The sequence below is a fragment of the Scyliorhinus torazame genome, chromosome 16, assembly GCF_047496885.1.
Source record: "Scyliorhinus torazame isolate Kashiwa2021f chromosome 16, sScyTor2.1, whole genome shotgun sequence".
NCBI classification, from domain to species: Eukaryota; Metazoa; Chordata; class Chondrichthyes; order Carcharhiniformes; family Scyliorhinidae; genus Scyliorhinus; species Scyliorhinus torazame.
In genome coordinates this window covers 153,060,722-153,079,919 of record NC_092722.1, presented here as the reverse complement: position 1 = coordinate 153,079,919, position 19,198 = coordinate 153,060,722, and the positions used below count along the sequence as shown (strand labels likewise).

Here is a 19,198-nt window from a genome sequence, read left to right as displayed (position 1 = left end):
TTTTGGAAGGAATAACAGGAAGACAGAGTACTGGGCTAATGGTATGATTCTTGGCAGTGTGGACGAGCAGAGAGATCTCAGTGTCCATGTACATAGATCCCTGAAAGTTGCTACCTAGGTTGAGAGGGTTGTTAAGAAGGCGTACGGTGTGTTAGCTTTTGTTAGTAGAGGGATTGAGTTTCAGAGCCATGAGGTCATTTTGCAGTTGTACAAAACTCTGGTGCGGCCGCATTTGGAGTATTGCGTGCAATTCTGGTCGCCGCATTATAGGAAGGATGTGGAAGCATTGGAAAGGGTGCAGAGGAGATTTACCAGAATGTTGCCTGGTATGGAGGGAAGATTTTATGAGGAAAGGCTGAGGGACTTGAGGCTGTTTTTGAGGCATACAAGATGATCAGAGGATTGGATAGGGTGGACAGTGAGAGCCTTTTTCCTCGGATGGTGATGTCTAGCACGAGGGGACATAGCTTTAAATTGAGGGGAGATAGATATAGGACAGATGTCAGAGGTAGGTTCTTTACTCAGAGAGTAGTAAGGGCGTGGAATGCCCTGCCTGCAACAGTAGTAGACTCGCCAACACTAAGGGCATTCAAATCCTCATTGGATAGACATATGGATGATAAGGGAATAGTGTAGGTGGGCTTTAGAGTGGTTTCACACGTCGGCGCAACATCGAGGGCCGAAGGGCCTGTACTGCGCTGTAATGTTCTATGTTTTATACCTGTTAGCCAATCCTCAATCCATGACAGCGTGTTGCCTTCTATGCCATGTGCTTTTATTTTGCTGATTAACCTCCTGTGGGACTTCTATCAAAAGCCTTTTGAAATATACCCTTCAACTCTTCTTTATCAATTGTTAGTAACATCTTCAAAAGACTCCAAAGACTTCATCAAACATGATTTCCCATTCATAAATCCATGCTGACTACACCCAATCAGGTCATGATTGTCCAAGTCTCTAGGGACATAAACGTAAGGGAATAAACCCCTCAGGAGGCCTTTTAGAGAGTGCAGACAGAGAAGCAGTGGGCTTTTCCGAGGGAGATTCAAAGGTTATGAAGGGTTTTGCTAGAGTTAATGATGAGGGGCCCTCTATTTAAAACTATTATGTGGGTTGATCAGAGAGAATGATAGAGCTCTATGCCTTTCCTAAAATACACTGCTAAACATTTGAAGCAAGCTATGGGCAGACAGCATGGCAAATGGATTAGCTTTGAATTTTTGCAGCAATGGCACAATAAACCAAGCGGTCTTCTTCCGATTTGTAAACTGTTACAGTTCCTGAAACAAGGGTAGGCACGATACATTCTCGGTTGTGCTGTGCACATTGAAAATAGAGAATACAGGTAAATCTCATTTGTCAGTAATACCAATTTACCACAGATGCTGATTTTATGGACAGGCTTGTGGATGTGTACTGGATTGTGGTTGTTTATAGTGGGCCGATTTACATCGATGATTGATCATCTTCAAACACAGTCGGCTCTGCAGTACTTGTGTCAGTCTACTTCTTCTGAGAAACTGCATATTTAACCATGACAGTCCCAGGCTGGTCAGTCCTGCAGTACAGCCTCCATGTCGAGTTATATCGCTGATAGGTCAATTAGGTTGAAGTAGTCCCTCGCGGAAACACAATACCGGTTTTAAGGAATATCCTTTTTTACAGCATGAACTCGGCCCCGACCCATTTGGTAAAAATGGGATTTACGTGTAAGTCAGCAGACAATTCTGGAATGAAGGAAATGGCGAGAGAATGTTTTTTCCTAATTAATGGATCCGTCTTCACTGTCGACTTTCAAACAAAAGGATAAAAGCCTCAATTAAGAGGTTGAGAATCTGTATTTTTTTTTAAAAACTCAGAATTGAGGAATAATACATTAGAGATATTAGAGATATAACAATATCCAGGAAAAGATTCCAGATGTGCAAAAAAATCTATAACAGGATTTACACAAGTGAGAGGAAAAATACTGAATTGTTTTCTCTGTAGGTCCTGCATGGCTTTCAGTAGCATTCAAATAGTAAAACACATGCAAACAGAATTTGGAATATTTTTAATTCTTTATATTTTTCACTGTTAACACAAATTGTTGAAGAAGAAATATAGAAATTGAAAGACTGATTTAAAAAAATGATTTTACCTGCAATTGGAAACTGTCACTGCACAGCTACCAAAAAAGTTTCAAGTGAGAAAGGTTTAACACTAGTAATGTTAACCCAACATGGCTGCACACAACATCTGAACAACAGAACAGCAAGTTTTATGACACAGTTTAACAAACGGTAATAAAGAGCTTTCTAGATTAAATGATAACACTTTAGCCTAAAAAAATGTTTTAAGAGTTTTTCCACATACAAATACTCCATTATTGGGTGATGACCCATCTTATAAAGGGGTAGGTTAATATCCAGGTACAGTCGGTATATCTCTTCCCACCCGCGCCCCCCTCCCCCCCTCCATGTTTTAGCAGTGGTCTGCACTTCCATAAATTCACAGAAATCACCAGACATTTTGTCTTTGCTGATTTAAAAAAAAAAAAAGAGAACTTTGTAATCTACATACAAGAAATGATTGCTGGACGTCTACAATAAAAATAAGCGTGGAATCACAATAAACATACTTAGCAAAGATACATGTTTGGATCGGAACTTTGCATGGATTATAATAATGTGCAATACTAAACTCAACTCAGTTAGTCATTCACTCAGCAACTGAATATAACTAAAATAAAACACAAAACACTTCCGTTATTTGAAAACAACATGAACCAAAAATTCTGTTTTACAGGGAACTGAAAATGCGATATGAGCTGCTGTTTTTAAGTGAAATCAGGCAAATGGATCGACAATATCCAGTGTGTTGAGTATCAGAAAAAAAAAAGTGATAGTGGAAATACATAAGCGTGACTCTGAGCTTTGCTTGGGTAGTAGTTATATACCTGGATAATGAGTTCTACCTAAGAGGAGTGAATGGGAAGGGATTTGTAATGTTCTACATTTGGATCTGGTATGCTTTTTACTGGAAGAGTCCACTCTAATCAACACCACACCATAAGGATCATCACTGCTGGCTGTTATCCCATATTACAGTTCATCCTTCTTCGCCAGTCTCACTATGATGCACTTAGGTCTAAGACCATGATGGACTCAAATGTCCAGAAAACATATTTAAGGTGAGTTCATACAAAATGCCACATTATGAAGAAAAGAACAGTTTTGTGTGTTTAAGAAATGGGCGTCCTTGAGGAACAAATGTTTTGAAGTCAAACTTGCTGACAAACAATACAAAAGAGTTTGTTCCTGAGAATGAAGGGAAATGCTTCAAGCTACCTAGTAAAATTCCACACCTAAGGCTACCATTTTCTGTCAATAACACATTTCACTCTCGCTTGTCATCTATCAAACACTTATTTCAAATTATATCAGAAAAATCTACCCAGTAAAGTTTGTGATCAACAGATAAAATATATGAAGGAACGTGACACACATTTATCAACAGGGACATATCATTGGAAAACACACTTTGTAAAATACTTCTTAGTTTCTGTTGAGTGAAGGGAGTTCTCTTGGGTTTAATGCAGCTTTTATCCCCATCCATGGATAACACTGTAACATCCCAAGCTGGCAGCTGTAAAGAGTACAAATTCTTAGAAGAGTTTCAGGTCTCAAATATCTTATAAATATTCCATTTTTATAATGATACTTTTCAGTGTCTCTTGGTCCCAACCCTATAACCGGATGAGCTCTGAAATATGCTATTGCTCAGTGGTGTGCTCTCTGTCGCCTTCGTGTTTTGTGGGCTGATTGGGAGATGGAGTGTGGGAAGGATGCACCACTGCAGGAAGGTTATGGGAGACGGGTACCCCCCCAGGAACCATTCCTTCCATGGATGCTGGGATTCCTGCAGGTGTTACGCCTACTATACCAGGAGGGTACCTACAAAAGAAGACAGGATCAATTGCATGTAAAACTTCCAAAAGGTACAGACAAGCCTGACTCAGACACTGCTAAATTCTTGCTAGTAATATCTTTTCATCAGCACCCCAGTCAATGAGAAACTGAAAACACACTCTGAAACTCTAATGTCGACATTTGAGTTTTAAGTATCTCTACGCACCTGGAAAAGACATGCCAGGCTCCAAGCAAATTACATTCAAGGTAAACAATATTTCAATACCCAAGCACCATTCAAAAAAAGGAGCAACAGTGCCAGATAACGCAGTAGTGGGCACTGGGTGGGGGGACAGAATGGGAATTGCTGAGATGCCCAATGTTTGAAAGCCCTGACAGCACTACATCTTGCATTACCTATGATAAATGGAAAAATGGAAACTTGGGTGAAGTATTAATGAACTGGCAGCGCCTGTGGAGCGAACCACAGCTTGAACCAGCACCTTTAGGACTGAAGGCACAGGGCGGGGTGGGTTGGGGCACAGAAGCTTCTCATCACTTAATCTATTAAGTGAAATGTAACTTTTAAACATAGGTTTTCCTTACCTTATAGCATTTTGTCACCAAATGATATCAGCTGCTGGCTGAAATATATGGCAAACTTGAAATATCAATATTGGAGGGTTTTTGTGAATGAGGAGAGTTCACAACAGTTAGACTTTATCAAACGATTAAACAGAAAATGAGTTTGTTTTCTGCTAATAGGCAATGTGCACCCTGTTGTTAAGATAGAAATACACATAATTCCTTTTTTGCTGTCTTTAAGCTTGAAAACAGGAAGCCTCCTGCCCTCACACAATGACAAAAAGCCATGAACCATCTCTCCAAAGGTTTTGGATACTAATCTAAAAAAAAAACAAATTGTAGAAATAACCTAAATCCCTGCTCTGCGCATCTGCACTTTGTTGGTGTGATGGTGCGAGTGCCTTCACTGAGTGAAAACTCATTGATTTCAGCAGCTTGAACACAGTATGTGGGCAGCTCGGCTGAAATTTAACCAGTGGCATTGTTGCGCAAGTCCACTCAGAGGAAGTGGAGCCTCTTAAAAGTTACTGAAACCCTGACAGGAGTGCATTGAGGATTTAAAACCTAACAATACCATTGACATTTCTTGCTAGAATGCTGATTTCCCATCAGCAATTTGTGTACGATCAACAAGTCTATAAGGAATTACTCCGTCCCCTCTTCTAACTTGAGGTTTTAAAACAACAGGTTATCACAAACACGTCAATTGTTTAGACGCTGACAGCAAAAGGTAGAATTTCTAGACAATAATTAGTCAATCACGATAAATGATGAACAATCCAATATTTGATTTTCAAATGCAAATCAGATTGATGTTCTTGGTTGGGGGGGGGGAAGAAAGGGGAGAAGACGTTTTGATCGAAAGTCCCTGTTTATTAGGCAGTTCTGGTTTTTAAAAGAACAATTTATCAATTAGGAATGATTAGCAACAAGGTTAGTTCATTGTATCAAATCTCTGCAGCTTCAAGATTATCATTGCAGAACAAAATATTCTGGTAAGTGAATATCCACGTTTATTTACATGATAGCTAATCATTTAGTTACATGTTGCCTGTTGTGTCTGCCTCTGATGACAAACCTCTTCCTTTGGTTAAGGATGGTGGGAGAGTTTGGCATGTAAACTGTCCTATGGCCATTATCTTTTTAATAAAATAAATTTAAAGTACCCAATTCTTTTTTTCCCAAATAAGGGGCAATTTAGAGTGGCCAATCTACCTAACCTGCACATCTTTGGGTTGTGGGGGTGACACACACAGACACGGGGAGAATGTGCAAACTCCACACGGACAGTGACCCGAGGCCGGGATCGAACCTGGGACCTTGGCGCCGTGAGGCAGCAGTGCTAACCATTGTGCCGCCGTCCTATGGCCATTATCAATAGCACTCTGTGATCAGATGAAAGCAACTGAGTGGTTGCACCAACTTCCACAATATAGCACTTAATTGTCCAATATCTAGAAATGTTGACAAGCTTTTCCCAGCCATGACTGGTGAATGCATCGGGGCTGGACTTTAAACTGAAGATCATGCATAGAGAATCAGTTAGTCAGCTGGAGTTACTTGGTAATATGTACAATGCTCGTATTTAATTGGCAAAATTATTATGCAGTAGGCTTAAGACTTCTTGTAACATTGGGCTTAAATCTTCTTGTAATGCTGTTCTCAAGTGTAAAAGTTAAACATCCACTGTGAAAAATGTCAAACTCATGATTAGAATATTCCAAGAACACTGCATCTTTGTTTATGGCATAAAGTTAAAATACTAAGCAAAACAATTAATATCTCTGCTACAGCCAGCAAGGTATTTGTCAGAAAAATGACAATTTCTTCAGTCCACTGTGCTGAATATTGACACTGGGGTCACACAAAGCCATCACTGTTCATGCCTTTCGCAACCTCAGGCTATCCAATCAAGTGGGAAGACAGGGCCTCAGTAATAAACATCTCAACTCAAAGATGGCATCTCCAACAGTACACTGTGCTTAACCATCCAGGGTGGGATTGGAACTCTCAAACTTCTCAGACGCAAGACTATTTGGCCAAGACTGACACCACAGGAAACATTAGCTTTCTGCCATGGCAAAGGCTACAATAAACTCCAACTGTTAAGAGAACTGTTATTCAAAATGCCTGAGCTCAAATCCTGGGCATGACGAGATTCCAGGATCTTGTAACCCAGTCACAAAGTGAGAGGCCTCACTGTAGTGACGGTGTTTATCTTTGGAGCTTCAAAAAAATATACAAGCAGCTAGACCCAGACTGCCCAGCAAAACATTTCTAATGTTAGCTGTTAATGTAAAATGTTTGGTGGCAAGCTGTAGAGTGTCTGCGCCCTGGAATGGAATGTTTTAAAGGCTGATGAAGGACAGAAAGGAATCCAGGAGCTCAGAAGTAAAATGATAAAAATTAAATTTGCTGCATCTGCACGGTGGCGCAGCACTGCGGCCTCACGGCACCGTGGACCCAGGTTCGAACCCAGCTCTGGGTCACTGTCCGTGTGGCGTTTGCACATTCTCCCCGTGTTTGTGTGGGTTTCATCCCCACAACACAAAGATGTGCAGATTAGGTGGATTGGCCACGCTAAATTGCCCCTTAATTTGAAAAAAATAATTGACTACTCTAAACTTGAAAAAGACTTTGCTACATCTAGTAAGAGATTGGATCCGAATTTATTTCCCCTGCAAATACACAAATAAATAATCCTCTTACCTGTAGGTGGCCCCGTTGAGCTCTGGGTGGACAGCCTGCTGGTCCATTGTTGGCCAGGCAGCTGTTGTAACAAAGTAATCCTTATTTACACAGTTCCTTAAGCTGTCTGGGATTCGGCCTGGGGGTGAAGAAAAAGGAAGGGCAAGGATATCAGAATGACCAAACTACAACCATATAATTCATGAAGAGACTGTCAAACACAATCAAGTTAAACATCATTGAACCGTAAACCTTCACTCCTCCACCACCAGCGCACAGTGTTAAAAGTGTGCACCTCAGAAAGGCAAGGGGGGGGCGATGTACAAGCATGGTGAGAAGGCCAGCAGGATGCTTGCACAGCAGCTCAGAAAGAGGGAGGCAGCGAGAGAATTAGGGAAAGTTATCGACGTGGATGGGAACTTAGTTGAGGACTCGGCAGGGGTGAGTAAGGCGTTTCGGGATTTTTACAGCCGGAACCCCCTGCAGGGACGGGGGGGGGGGGGGGGATGAGGCACTTCCTGGAGGGGCTGACTTTCCCGAAGGTGGACTGGGAGCTGGTAGAAGGGCTGGGGGCTCCGATCAGGTTGGAAGAGAGAGTGGAGGGCTTGAAGGCCATGCAGTCGGGTAAGGCCATGGGTACCCAGCGGAGTTGTATAAAATGTTCTCCGGGATGTTGGGACCGGTGCTGATGAAGGTGTTTAACGAGGCAAGGGAAAGGGGGGTTCTGCCCCAGATGATGACACAGGCCACGATTTTGCTTATCCTGAAACGGAATAAGAACCCGGAGCTATGTGGGTCTTACAGGCCAATTTCCCTGTTGAACGTAGATGCCACACTGCTGGCCAAACTTTTGTCCTCCAGGATTGAGGATTGTGTGACGGACGTCATTGTGGAGGATCAGACGGGGTTCGTTAACGGCAGGCAGCTGGTGGCCAATGTAAGAAGGCTGTTAAACGTGATCATGATGCCACCGGAAAGTGGGGAGATGGAGGTAGTGGTCGCGATGGATGTGGAGAAAGCTTTTGACCAGGTTGAGTGGTACTTTTTATGGGAGGTTCTGGGGCGGTCTGGATTTGGGAGGGGCTTTATTGACTGGGTCAGTTTGCTGTACCAGTCTCCTGTGGCAAGTGTACGGACGAACAGGACGACTTCGACTATTTTAGACTGCACCGGGGGACGAGACAGGGATGCCCCCTCTCTCCACTGCTGTTTGCGCTGGCTATAGAGCCGCTGGCAATTGCTCTGAGGGCCTCAAGGGGCTGTGGTGGGTGGAGCACGGAGTCTCGCTGTATGCGGACGACCTGATTTTGTATGTTTCGGATCCAATTGAGGGGTATATGCATAATATGGGGAAGAGCAAGATGTTTGCGGTCTAGCAGAGGGGTCAGGAAAGGCGACTGGGGGAACTGCCGTTTAGAGTGGTAGAGGACAGTTTCAGGTACCTAGGTATCCAAGTGGCGTGGGATTGGGACCGGCTACATAAATTGAACTTGGCCCGGTTGGTGGATCAGATGAAGGAGGATTTCCGGAGATGGGATGCGCTCCCCTCGGTCCTCCCGAGATTCCTGGTTGTTTTTCAATGTCTCCCCATCTTCATCCCGCGGTCCTTTTATAAGTGGGTCAATAAAGTTATAGCGGGCTTTGTATGGTGGGGGGGCAAGTCCCTGCGAGTGAGGAGGTTAGTGCTTGAGCGGAGTCGGGGGAGGGCGGGCTGGCGCTGCTGAACTTTAGCAATTATTACTGGGCGGCTAACATATCCATGGTTAGGAAGTGGCTGGTGGTGGTGGTGGTGGAGGGGGGTCGGCATGGGAGCGTATGGAGGCGGCTTCTTGCATGGGCACAAGTCTGGGGGCGTTGGTGACTGCGCCTCTGCCGTTCCTGCCGGCGCGGTACTCCACCAGCCCTGTGGTGGTGGCGGCCTTGAGAGTCTGGGGGCAATGGAGGAGACATGTGGGAGCAGTGGGAGCATCGGTCTGGTCCCCAATCTGCGATAATCAGCAGTTTGCCCGGGGAGGATGGACGGGGTGTTCCGAATATGGTGGAGAGCTGGGATTGAGAGGATGGGGGACTTGTTTATAAAGGGGAGCTTTCCGACTATAAGGGCGTTGGAGGAGAAGTTGCATTGGCGGGGAAACGAATTTTGATATCTGCAGGTGCGGGACTTTCTGCGTAGACAGGCACCAACCTTCCCACTCCTGCCGCTAAGGGGGATTCAGGACAGGGTAGTTTCCAGAGGATGGATAGGTGAGGTGAGCGTTTCTGACATTTAAAAGGAGCTTATGGGATCAGAGGAGACGCAGACCGAGGAGCTGAAGCGGGAGGAGGAGCTGGAGGGAGAGATAGAGGAGGGCCTTTGGGCGGACGTGTTGAGTAGGGTCAACGTGACCGCGATGTGTGCCAGGCTCAGCCTGATTCAATTCAAGGTCGTGCACCGGGCTCACATGACAGTGGCTCGGATGAGCAGATTCTTTGGGGTGGAAGACAGGTGCGCAAAATGTGCGGGAGGACCAGCGGACCATGTCCACATGTTCTGGGCATGTCCAAAGCTTGGGGGATTTTGGCAGAGGTTTGCTGACATCTTGTCCAAGGTGTTAAATATAAGGGTGGCACAGAGTCCAGAGGTGGCGATTTTCAAGGTGTGGCAGGATCCGGGAATCCAGGAGGAGAAAGAGGCAGACGTTCTGGCCTTTGCTTCCCTGGTAGCCCAGAGGCGGATATTACTAGCATGGAGTGACTCGAGGCCCCCGAAGTCGGGGACCTGGCTATCGGACATGGCTGGCTTTCTCTGCCTGGAGAAAATTAAGTTCGCCATGAGAGGGTCATTGTTAGGGTTCGCCCGGAGGTGGCAACCATTAATCGACTTCTTCGCAGATAATTAATCGTCAGCAGAAGTGGGGGGGGTTAGGTTAGCGTAGATTAGGGGGTTAAGTAATGGTGTTACCTGTGGGGGAGGGAGGTGGTATTTGCACTATATTTATATTTTTATGTACATTGTTTATATTGATGTTGTTACAATGCCAAAAAAAACCTCAAAATGTTTATTAAAAAAAAGTGTGCACCATCTACAAGATGCACTGTGGCATCTTGTCAAGGCTCCTTTGTCAGCACCTTCCAAACCTGTGGCCTCCGCCATGTGGAATAACAAGAACAGCTGACACATCAGGAACATCCACAACCTGCGCTTACCCCCCTCAATTTACACACCACCTGAGTTGGAAATGTATCTTGCACTGTCAGTGGGTCAAAATCCTGGCATCTCCTCCCCAACAGTGCTGTGGGTGGACGTCAGCGCTTCAAGGAGGCAGCTTAACGCCACCTTCTCAAGGCCAGTTAGGGATGGACCATACATGCTGGACCTTGTCAGCAATGCTCACGGCCCGAGGGCAGCACAGTGGCACAGTGGTTAACACTGCTGCCTCATGGCGCCGAGGTCCCAGGTTCAATCCCGGCTCTGGGTCACTGTTCATGTGGAGTTTGCATGTTCTCCCGTGTTTGCGTGGGTTTCGCCCTCACAACACAAAGATGTGTAGGGTAGGTGGATTGGCCACGTCAAATTGCCCCTTAATTGGAAGAAATGAATTGGGTACTCTAAATTTATTGAATAAAAAGGAATGGTCAAGGCCCACAAACTACTCCATAATTTTATTTCTAAATTGTCACACCTGTACTGAGATTTTAAAAATGATAATTCTAAATACAGAATGCTTTAAATATTAAAATTACAATCTTATCAGTAGATTGATGAAAATATTTAGTTACATTCACCAGTGTTACACCTTCCCATAATTACGCATTAATAAGCATCATTATTGTTAAAGTTTCTTAAATTTCATCTAAATTACATCTGTCAGATGGTCTCACCTGTAATAGCTCGACGAATCTCAGTAGCAGCTGCTTCTCTCATCTCTAGGGAGGCCTGCTCACTGTACCAGGATGTGTGCGGTGTGCAGATCAAGTTGGGAGCATCTTTCAGTGGGCCTTGTGTAAAACTGCACGGGAATGAAAACATTGAACTCATTATAACTACACCAGTAAAACAAAGCAGTAAACAAAACAAAGCAGTAAACAAAACAAGGTCACATGGCGAACACACTTAACCAGAATGATGAAAGGTGCCTGCAATGTTGCTCAACATCTGGGGTTTCCCACAAGGAGCGGAGGGAGCGGGGGGAGAGGGAGAGGCTGGTGGGGGAGATGGTGAGGGTAGACAGGAGGTATGCGGAAGAGCCGGAGGAAGGATTGTTGAGGAAGAGGCGCAGCCTCCAGGCTGAATTCGACCTGGTGACCACCAGGAAGGCGGAGGTGCAGTGGAGGAAGGCCCAGGGGGTGGTCTACGAGTATGGGGAAAAGGCAAGCCGGATGCTGGCGCATCAGCTTCGGATGCGGGACGCAGCTAGGGAGATCGGGGGAGTTAAGGACAGGGGAGGGAGCGTGATGCGGAGTGGGGTTGGCATCAATGGGGAATTCAGGGACTTCTACGAGGAATTGTACCGATCCAAGCCCCCACGGGAGGAGGGAGGGATGGGCCGTTTCCTGGACCAATTGACGTTTCCAAAGGTGGAAGAGGGACTGGTGGTGGGACTGGGGGCCCCGATTGGGCTGGAGGTGCTGATCAAAGTGATAGGAAGCATGCAGGCGGGGAAGGCACCGGGGCCGGACGGTTTCCCGGTCGAGTTCTATAAAAAAATATATGGACCTGTTGGGCCCGCTGTTAGTTAGGACCTTTAATGAGGCAAGGGAGGGGGGGGGGGGGGGCTTTACCCCCGACGATGTCCCGGGCACTGTATTCTTGATCCTGAAGCGGGACAAGGATCCCCTGCAATGTGAGTCTTACAGACCGATTTCCTTGCTAAATGTAGATGCCAAGGTGCTGGCGAAGGTCTTAGCCTTGAAGATTGTGGGCCGCAGATCATCCATGAAGACCAGACGGGGTTTGTGAAGGGGAGACAGTTGAACGCGAATGTGCGGAGGCTTTTGAACATTATCATGATGCCGGCGAGGGAGGGGGAGGCGGAGATAGTGGTGGCGATGGACGCTGAGAAAGTCTTCGATAGGGTAGAGTGGGGGTACCTGTGGGAGGTGCTGAAGAGGTTCGGGGTTGGGGAAGTCCCAATGGAGAGTGTGGCCACAAATAAGAGGTTCGAGTACTTTCGGTTGCACCGAGGGATGAGACAGGGGTGTCCCCCCGTTCCCCCCTGCTCTTCGCACTGGCGATTGAACCCCTGGCTATGGCACTGAGAGAGTCGAGGAACTGGAGGGGGTTGGTGCGGGGTGGGGAGGAGCATAGGGTGTCGCTTTATGCGGACGACTTGCTGCTGTATGTGGCGGACCCGGTGGGAGGAATGCCAGAGATAATGAGGATCCTTAGGGAATTCGGGGACTTTTCAGGGTACAAGCTCAATATGGGGAAGAGCGAGCTGTTCGTAGTTCAGCTAGGGGACCAGGAGAGGGAGATTGGCGAGCTCCCACTAAAAAGGGCAGAGAGGAGCTTCAGGTATTTGGGGGTCCAGGTGGCCAGGAGCTGGGGGGCCCTGCATAGGCGTAACTTTACAAGGCTGGTGGAGCAAATGGAGGAGGAGTTCAAGAGGTGGGACGCGTTGCCGCTGTCCTTGGCGGGTAGGGTGCAGTCAATCAAAATGACGGTGCTCCCAAGGTTTTTGTTCCTGTTCCAGTGCCTCCCCGTGTTTATCCCGAAGGCTTTTTTCAGGCGGGTTAACAGGAGTACAATGGGGTTTGTGTGGGCGCGAGGGACTCCAAGGGTGAGAAGGGCCTGGAGCGGAGTAGAGATAGAGGGAGGCTGGCGCTGCCCAACCTCTGTGGGTACTACTGGGCCGCCAACGCGACGATGGTGCGCAAGTGGGTGATGGAGGGGGAGGGGGCTGCATGGAAGAGGCTGGAGACGGCGTCCTGTGTGGGTACGAGTCTGGGGGCGCTGGCAACGGCGCCGCTCCCTCCAGGGAGGTATACCACGAGCCCGGTGGTGGTGGCGGCCCTCAAACTTTGGAGGCAGTGGAGGCGGCATAGGGGGAAGTTGGGGCCTCAGCGGACCCCATTAAGGGGGAACCACCGGTTTGCCCCAGGAAGAACAGGTGGAGTGTTTTCGGGGTGGCACAGGGCAGGGATACGAAAGTTGGGGGACCCGTTTGTGGATGGGAAGTTCGCGAGCTTGGGTGAGCTGGAGGAGAAGTACGGGCTCCCCCTGGGGAACACCTTCAGGTACTTACAGGTAAAGGCGTTTGCCAGGCGGCAGGTGGTGGAATTCCCGCGGCTACTGCCACACACAGTACAGGACAGGGTGCTCTCGGGGGGGTGGGTGGGAGTGGGGAAGATCTCGGAAACGTACCAGGTGATGCAGGAGGAGGAGGAGGCCTCGGTGGTGGAGTTGAAAGGGAGGAGGAGTTGCGAGAGGAGATCGAAGAGGGGACGTGGGCAGATGCCCTAGGGAGGGTGAACTCTTCCTCTTCGTGTGCGAGGCTCAGCCTCACACAGTTTAAGGTGCTGCACAGGGCACACATGACCGGGACAAGGATGAGCCGGTTCTTTGGGGGTGAGGACAGGTTTGTTAGGTGCTCAGGGAGCCCAGCAAATCACACCCATATGTTCTGGGCATGCCCAGCGCTGGAGGAATTTTGGAAGGGCATAGCGAGGATGGTGTCGAGGGTGGTAGGACCGGGGTCAGACCGGGCTGGGGGCTCGCAATATTTGGGGTGGCAGAGGAGCCGGGAGTGCAGGAGGCAAAAGAGGCCGGAATTCTGGCCTTTGCGTCCCTGGTAGCCCAGCGAAGGATTCTCCTTCAGTGGAAAAATGCGAGGCCCCCAAGCATGGAATCCTGGATCAGCGATATGGCAGGGTTCATTAAATTGGAGAGGGTGAAATTCGCCTTGAGAGGGTGGGTACAAGGGTTCTTTAGGCGGTGCCAACCGTTCTTAGACTTTCTGGCAGAACGATAGACATTGGTCAATGGCAGCAGCAGTGGGGGGGGGGGGGTTACTTTATTTTTGTTTGTGTTATTTACACTGGAGGGTCTGAGGGGGTGTATACACCTGTTGTGTTAAGTCGGGGTGTTAATGTTAATTTATTATTTATGTACAGGGGGAGGGGTTTGGGGGGTTGCTTTTTTAGATTGTGTTTTGTACTTAACCCTGTTGGGTTCTTTTCTCATTTTGTTATTGATATATTTTTTTAAAAAAATATTAAAAAAACAAAAACATCTGGGATTTCCTCAGGTCAAACACAGTGTTAAAAGCAGCAATCTCTGCTTCCCTATGGGCAGAAGGACATTGCCAGCAGCATTAATGCACTCTTCTATATTTCTTAACCTCTCACAGACTCCACTTGCAGGAAGCAACATGTAATTTCTTTGGCTTTCTTTGTCTAGAGATTGAGAAAAAGCAAGAGCCAGCTACAAAAGTCAAACTATTCCAATTTTCATAATAGCAATGGGATGCCCAAATTATGATATTAAAACATATATTACTCGCATCATATTGCACAAGATTACACAGCATATAAACCACAGAAACAAGCCATTCAGTCCAACTAGTCCCCATGCTGGTGTTGGTGCTCCACGAGACTCCTATCTAAATTTAACTATCTATTCCCTTCTCCCTCATGTGCTTGTTTTGCATTTTCCCCTTAAATACATATATGCTATTTGCTTCAATCACTGTCAGTGGTAGTGAGTTCCAAAGTCATACCAATCTTTGGTTAAATCTAAATCAAACTATTGTTTTACAATCCTCATAGCGGCCGATAACCTTTTAGAAGAATCAAATCCCTAGGCGCCAATAGAAATAAACTGATGGACAATATCTCACATTTTTAAGACTTTACTATAACAAACTATCTAAAACCAACTTGGATCAAACATTAATTAACATACACTTGATATATCAAACTAAAGAAGGCATGATTCACAAACTAAAGCATCCAAAATATGTCAAATAAAACACTTTTATTCTAGGCCACGATACTGGAAGATGTGTCACATTAAAGGAACATCTCAAAGTCACTCTCAGCTCTCCAGCAGGGGGCAGCACTCTCCACCGCATCAGGTCAAAACTCCTAGTGCCCGTTCAACAATTATTTCACTTTGCCTTCGTCTTCTAGACCAATTATCACAAGCCTCAAAGATGCCCTATGCCAGAAATCTTCAAGGGCCCCACCTTTTTCATTTACATTCTTTTGAACAGAAAGGGAACCCTTAAAATCATTGATTTTGGTCCTTAGCAGTTTTCCATGCTTCCCGAAAGCTGCAGTGGTCTGTGCCTCTGCTCCTAAGCAGCAGTTTTTCCTCACTGCTCTGTGAGCTGCGAAAGGTGCCACTTAATCTGCTACTCAACACTTCAATAAGTTTCTATTGGAGTTCTTCCCATGTCAATCTGACATCATAGGGGCCCTCCCTCAGAACTAACCTGCATATCTTTGGACTGAGAGAGGAAACCAGAGTACCCGGAGGAAACAGAGAGAAAGTGAAAACTCCATGCATACAGTCACCCAAGGCTGGGATTGAACCCGGGTTTTATCAGGAGTTCACCATTTCTCTTTCCAGTACTTTTTACTTGGAGTTAAAGGTACATTTTGGAACCATAGAATAGAAAAGAATTCCTATATTTGCCCCATCGAGTCTGCACCGACCCTCTGAAAGAGCACCCTACCTTACTCCCCTCACCCCAGCCCCAGAACCCCACCTAACCTACGCATCCTTCGACACCAAGGGTCAATTTAGTATGGCTAATTTGCCTAACCTGCACATCTTTAGACTGTGGGAGGAAACCAGAGCACCCGGAGGAAACCCACGCAGACAGCGAGAAGGAAGTGCAAATTCAACACAGTCATCCAAGGCCGGAATCGAACCTGGGACTCTGGCATTGTGAAGCAGTAGTGATAAGCATCATTATCCTGGAAATTAAGGTACGGTAAAGTTGCCATAGTCCCATATGATCTTAGGCTGCTTTCCCCTTCGAGGGGCAAGGTTGAGAAGGCGGGAAAATTTAATGAATAACCGATAAGTTATAGCACTCACGACATCAGAGAGGAGATCATGATCATCATCTGGAATGCTAAAGCCTGAGAATAACCATAAAACCCTGGTTATGTAGAATAGTGTAAACATTAGATTTATGATCTTTAGCTGGTTAGCAATCACTCAGACGTAAAATTGTAGTTCTAGCGTAAGAGCTTGCAAAAACCTGGATTAAGGTACCAGTTCTGCAATGGATTTCCATTTTGATAAAATAATATACATTAAAAAAATCATTTTCTGCATGATAATATGTATATCCATGTGTAATAGTGGCACCTGTACCCATGGCAACTATTTCCCATTGAAATATAGAAATTAGGTTATGAAAAAAATTACATTTTGGATAATTAAACATCACACTTGAGTCTCAGTATACTTTGTCACAAATCAGCTATCTTTCGTTGGGAGTATTTCTCAGAGTGACGGTTGTTTTGTGTCTGCCTATAACATAGATAACCATCCATTCCTCTTGTAATAAAGCATTGTATGATTTTATATGGGGAAGAACAATATAGTGAATGTACTGTTGGGGTTTGGTGACTGAATAATAACATTATAAACCTAGTGGTACAACAGCTTTCAGTTATACCTTTATATGAGTTATATAAGTTATACCAAGGGGCGACATGGGGGCACAGTGGTTAGCACTGCTGCCCCATAGCACCAGGGACCGAGGTTCAATTCCAGCCTTGGGTGACTGTCTACGTGGAGTTTTCACTTTCTCTCTGTTTCCTCCGGGGTTCCTTTCACAGTCCAAAGATATCCAGGTTAGGTGGATTGGCTATGCTACAAATTGCCCCTTAGCGTCCAAAGATGTGCACGTTAGGTGGGATTATGGGGTTATGAGGATAGGGCGGGGGAGTGGACCTAGGCAGGTTGCTCTTTTGGAGAATCAGTGCAGACTCGATGGGCCCAATAGTCTCCTTCTGCACTGTAGGAATTTTATGGTTTTGTTTCAAGGGATGTGGGCATCGCTGGCTCGGCCATCATTTATTGCCCAACCCCCACTGCCCTTGAGAAGGTGGCCGTGAGCCGCCTTCTTGAACTACTGCAGTCCGTGTGGTATAGGTACACACCCAGAGTGCTGTTAGGAACAGAGTTCCAGGATTTTGCCCAACTATTAGATTCAATCCAGACCTGTGCTGGGCTAGAGGCAAAAGAATGAAATGAGTGTTTCTACACCCTGCAGCCACTTCCAACAGCTGAAGTATACGTGTATACAGGTTAAGGTCATCACAGAGTCCCAGATGTGGAACATAGAAACAGTTACCTCTTATTAACAATACAATGTAATTTAGGAGCAAAGTCTATCCGAGCACTACTACTAACCACTATAACATAAGCACAGCGACATCGGAGGTGACGTGGAACTATATCAGTAACTGTTGCAGGGGCTGAGGTGCCATAGTAATAAAAACTATTGATTACAAACATTCACAAGGATCTTGCTTAAATTTGCTCAATTTTTTTGGAAACAGTTTATTAATTTTGCCAACTATGAATGTACCGTTCTACCACAAGTATAAATCTAAATATTATTTACCATTTATAGTATATTAAAAAACTTATATCTGTGTACACTGTCTATCCAAATTAAAAAAACCTTAGTGTTAGCAAATTTTGTCAGATTCTGAAGGTCAACCCTTCCCATTTATGTATATAAATTAAATATTTATATTTAGATCTATCTCAAGAAAGCCAACTGAATATCCCGGTACACAAAATGTAAAATCATTATCCCGAGGTTTAAATTCCTTCATGGCTTTGTCCCTCCTTATCTCTGCCACCCATTACAAACACAACAATACCTACAATATAGGATTAATATGAACTAAGGGCTTGTGATGGTGAGTGCCAGGGAAGTTCTGAGGAACAAGCTTGGAGATCATATGTGGGGAGGATGCAAGATGTCGGTCATCAGATTGGAGGAGGGGGGGGGGGGGGTCGGTTGGGAAATTGAAGGGTGGCAGGCGGGACTGATGCCAGGACAGAGGTGGTAACTTACCCTTGCTGCTCTTCCGACATTGGACGGCGGTCCTTCTGGTCATGCTGCCTGCACTCACTACAGGTGCCACTGCCTACCAGATGGCGTTGCTAATTCTGCTGCTGGTTCTCCGATCCCCTCGGGGGAACAAGGTGTGTCCCGCTTCTCATCCAGGCCGTCGAGTAGCTTGGCCAGGTCGACGACCCCAAAGGGAGAAGCAGGTTGCCACGCTGCCATCCTCGTGTCTTGAATGGGGATGAATGCTGAGGGAGTGTTTAAAAGCAGCCCCCCCTTGTTAGTGGCGAGCAACTGAGGTGCGAGTTGGGCGACTCAGACATGGAGGGAGTGAGACATGGCGACTGGAGCTTGATTTTTTTTTTTACACTAAGTGCGAGTTAGTACAGGTCACGATCTTGCCATTCCAGCCAGCGCGAAACACGCCACCAAACCTGCCCAAAATGATGCCGAGTCATTTTTTGGGTGACTCGCGCCCACTGTCGCCATTCAGGAAACAGTGAAAAGAGCAAACATTTTCCAGCGTTGTCATTTAAAAAAAAAGCCTATTTTGGGATTCTAATTGTGTAGCTTTCTGTAACTAGTTAAGTCTTCTGCCATCTTATACTCACTAATTTGGCACAGATGTAACCAACCTACCATGTTTTTTAGTAACCTGGTATGTGAGCAAGTTTCTTTTTCTGCATGGCAATGCTATTCAGCAGAGGACTCAAAACAGTTTCTGCAGATTGTCATAAGAATGTTGCTTTAAGAAATGGTTAGCTGCTCATGTTGCTGCAGTGATGTCAGAGTGTGGGTGAAGCTGAGCTCTGGTTCTGCTTTTTATTTTCACTTTGAGAAAAGCTTGGGTATGTCTGTCTTTTTGGTTTCGTTTTTCAGTGTGTTGCAGCTGAAGTCAGAAAAAGCAGCTCTACTGCTGTTCTCTCTGCCATGAAAGACTATCTCTGGATCCTTTGGTGATTCAAAACTAATAACTGCTTGCAGTAATGACTTTAACCTAAAGTGCTTGTG

At 45.9% G+C, this 19,198-nt stretch overlaps 1 protein-coding gene across 7 annotated transcripts in view; it reads right to left on the bottom strand.

Moving 5' to 3' along the window:
* Positions 1-2,038: 2,038 nt before the first annotated feature.
* The window catches only part of ctbp2a (C-terminal binding protein 2a), a 433,668-nt gene continuing 416,508 nt past the window's right edge, over positions 2,039-19,198 (bottom strand). For 6 of the 7 annotated variants that reach the window (XM_072479240.1, XM_072479239.1, XM_072479241.1 and 3 more), the window contains 3 exons: positions 11,025-11,152; positions 7,185-7,302; positions 2,039-3,935 (listed from right to left, as the gene is read on the bottom strand). In XM_072479240.1, the coding sequence (XP_072335341.1) occupies positions 3,755-3,935; positions 7,185-7,302; positions 11,025-11,152 (427 nt within the window). In that variant the 3' untranslated portion in view covers positions 2,039-3,754. The remainder of the gene's footprint in view (positions 3,936-7,184; positions 7,303-11,024; positions 11,153-19,198) is intronic. The other variant, XM_072479238.1, reaches the window with a different exon arrangement.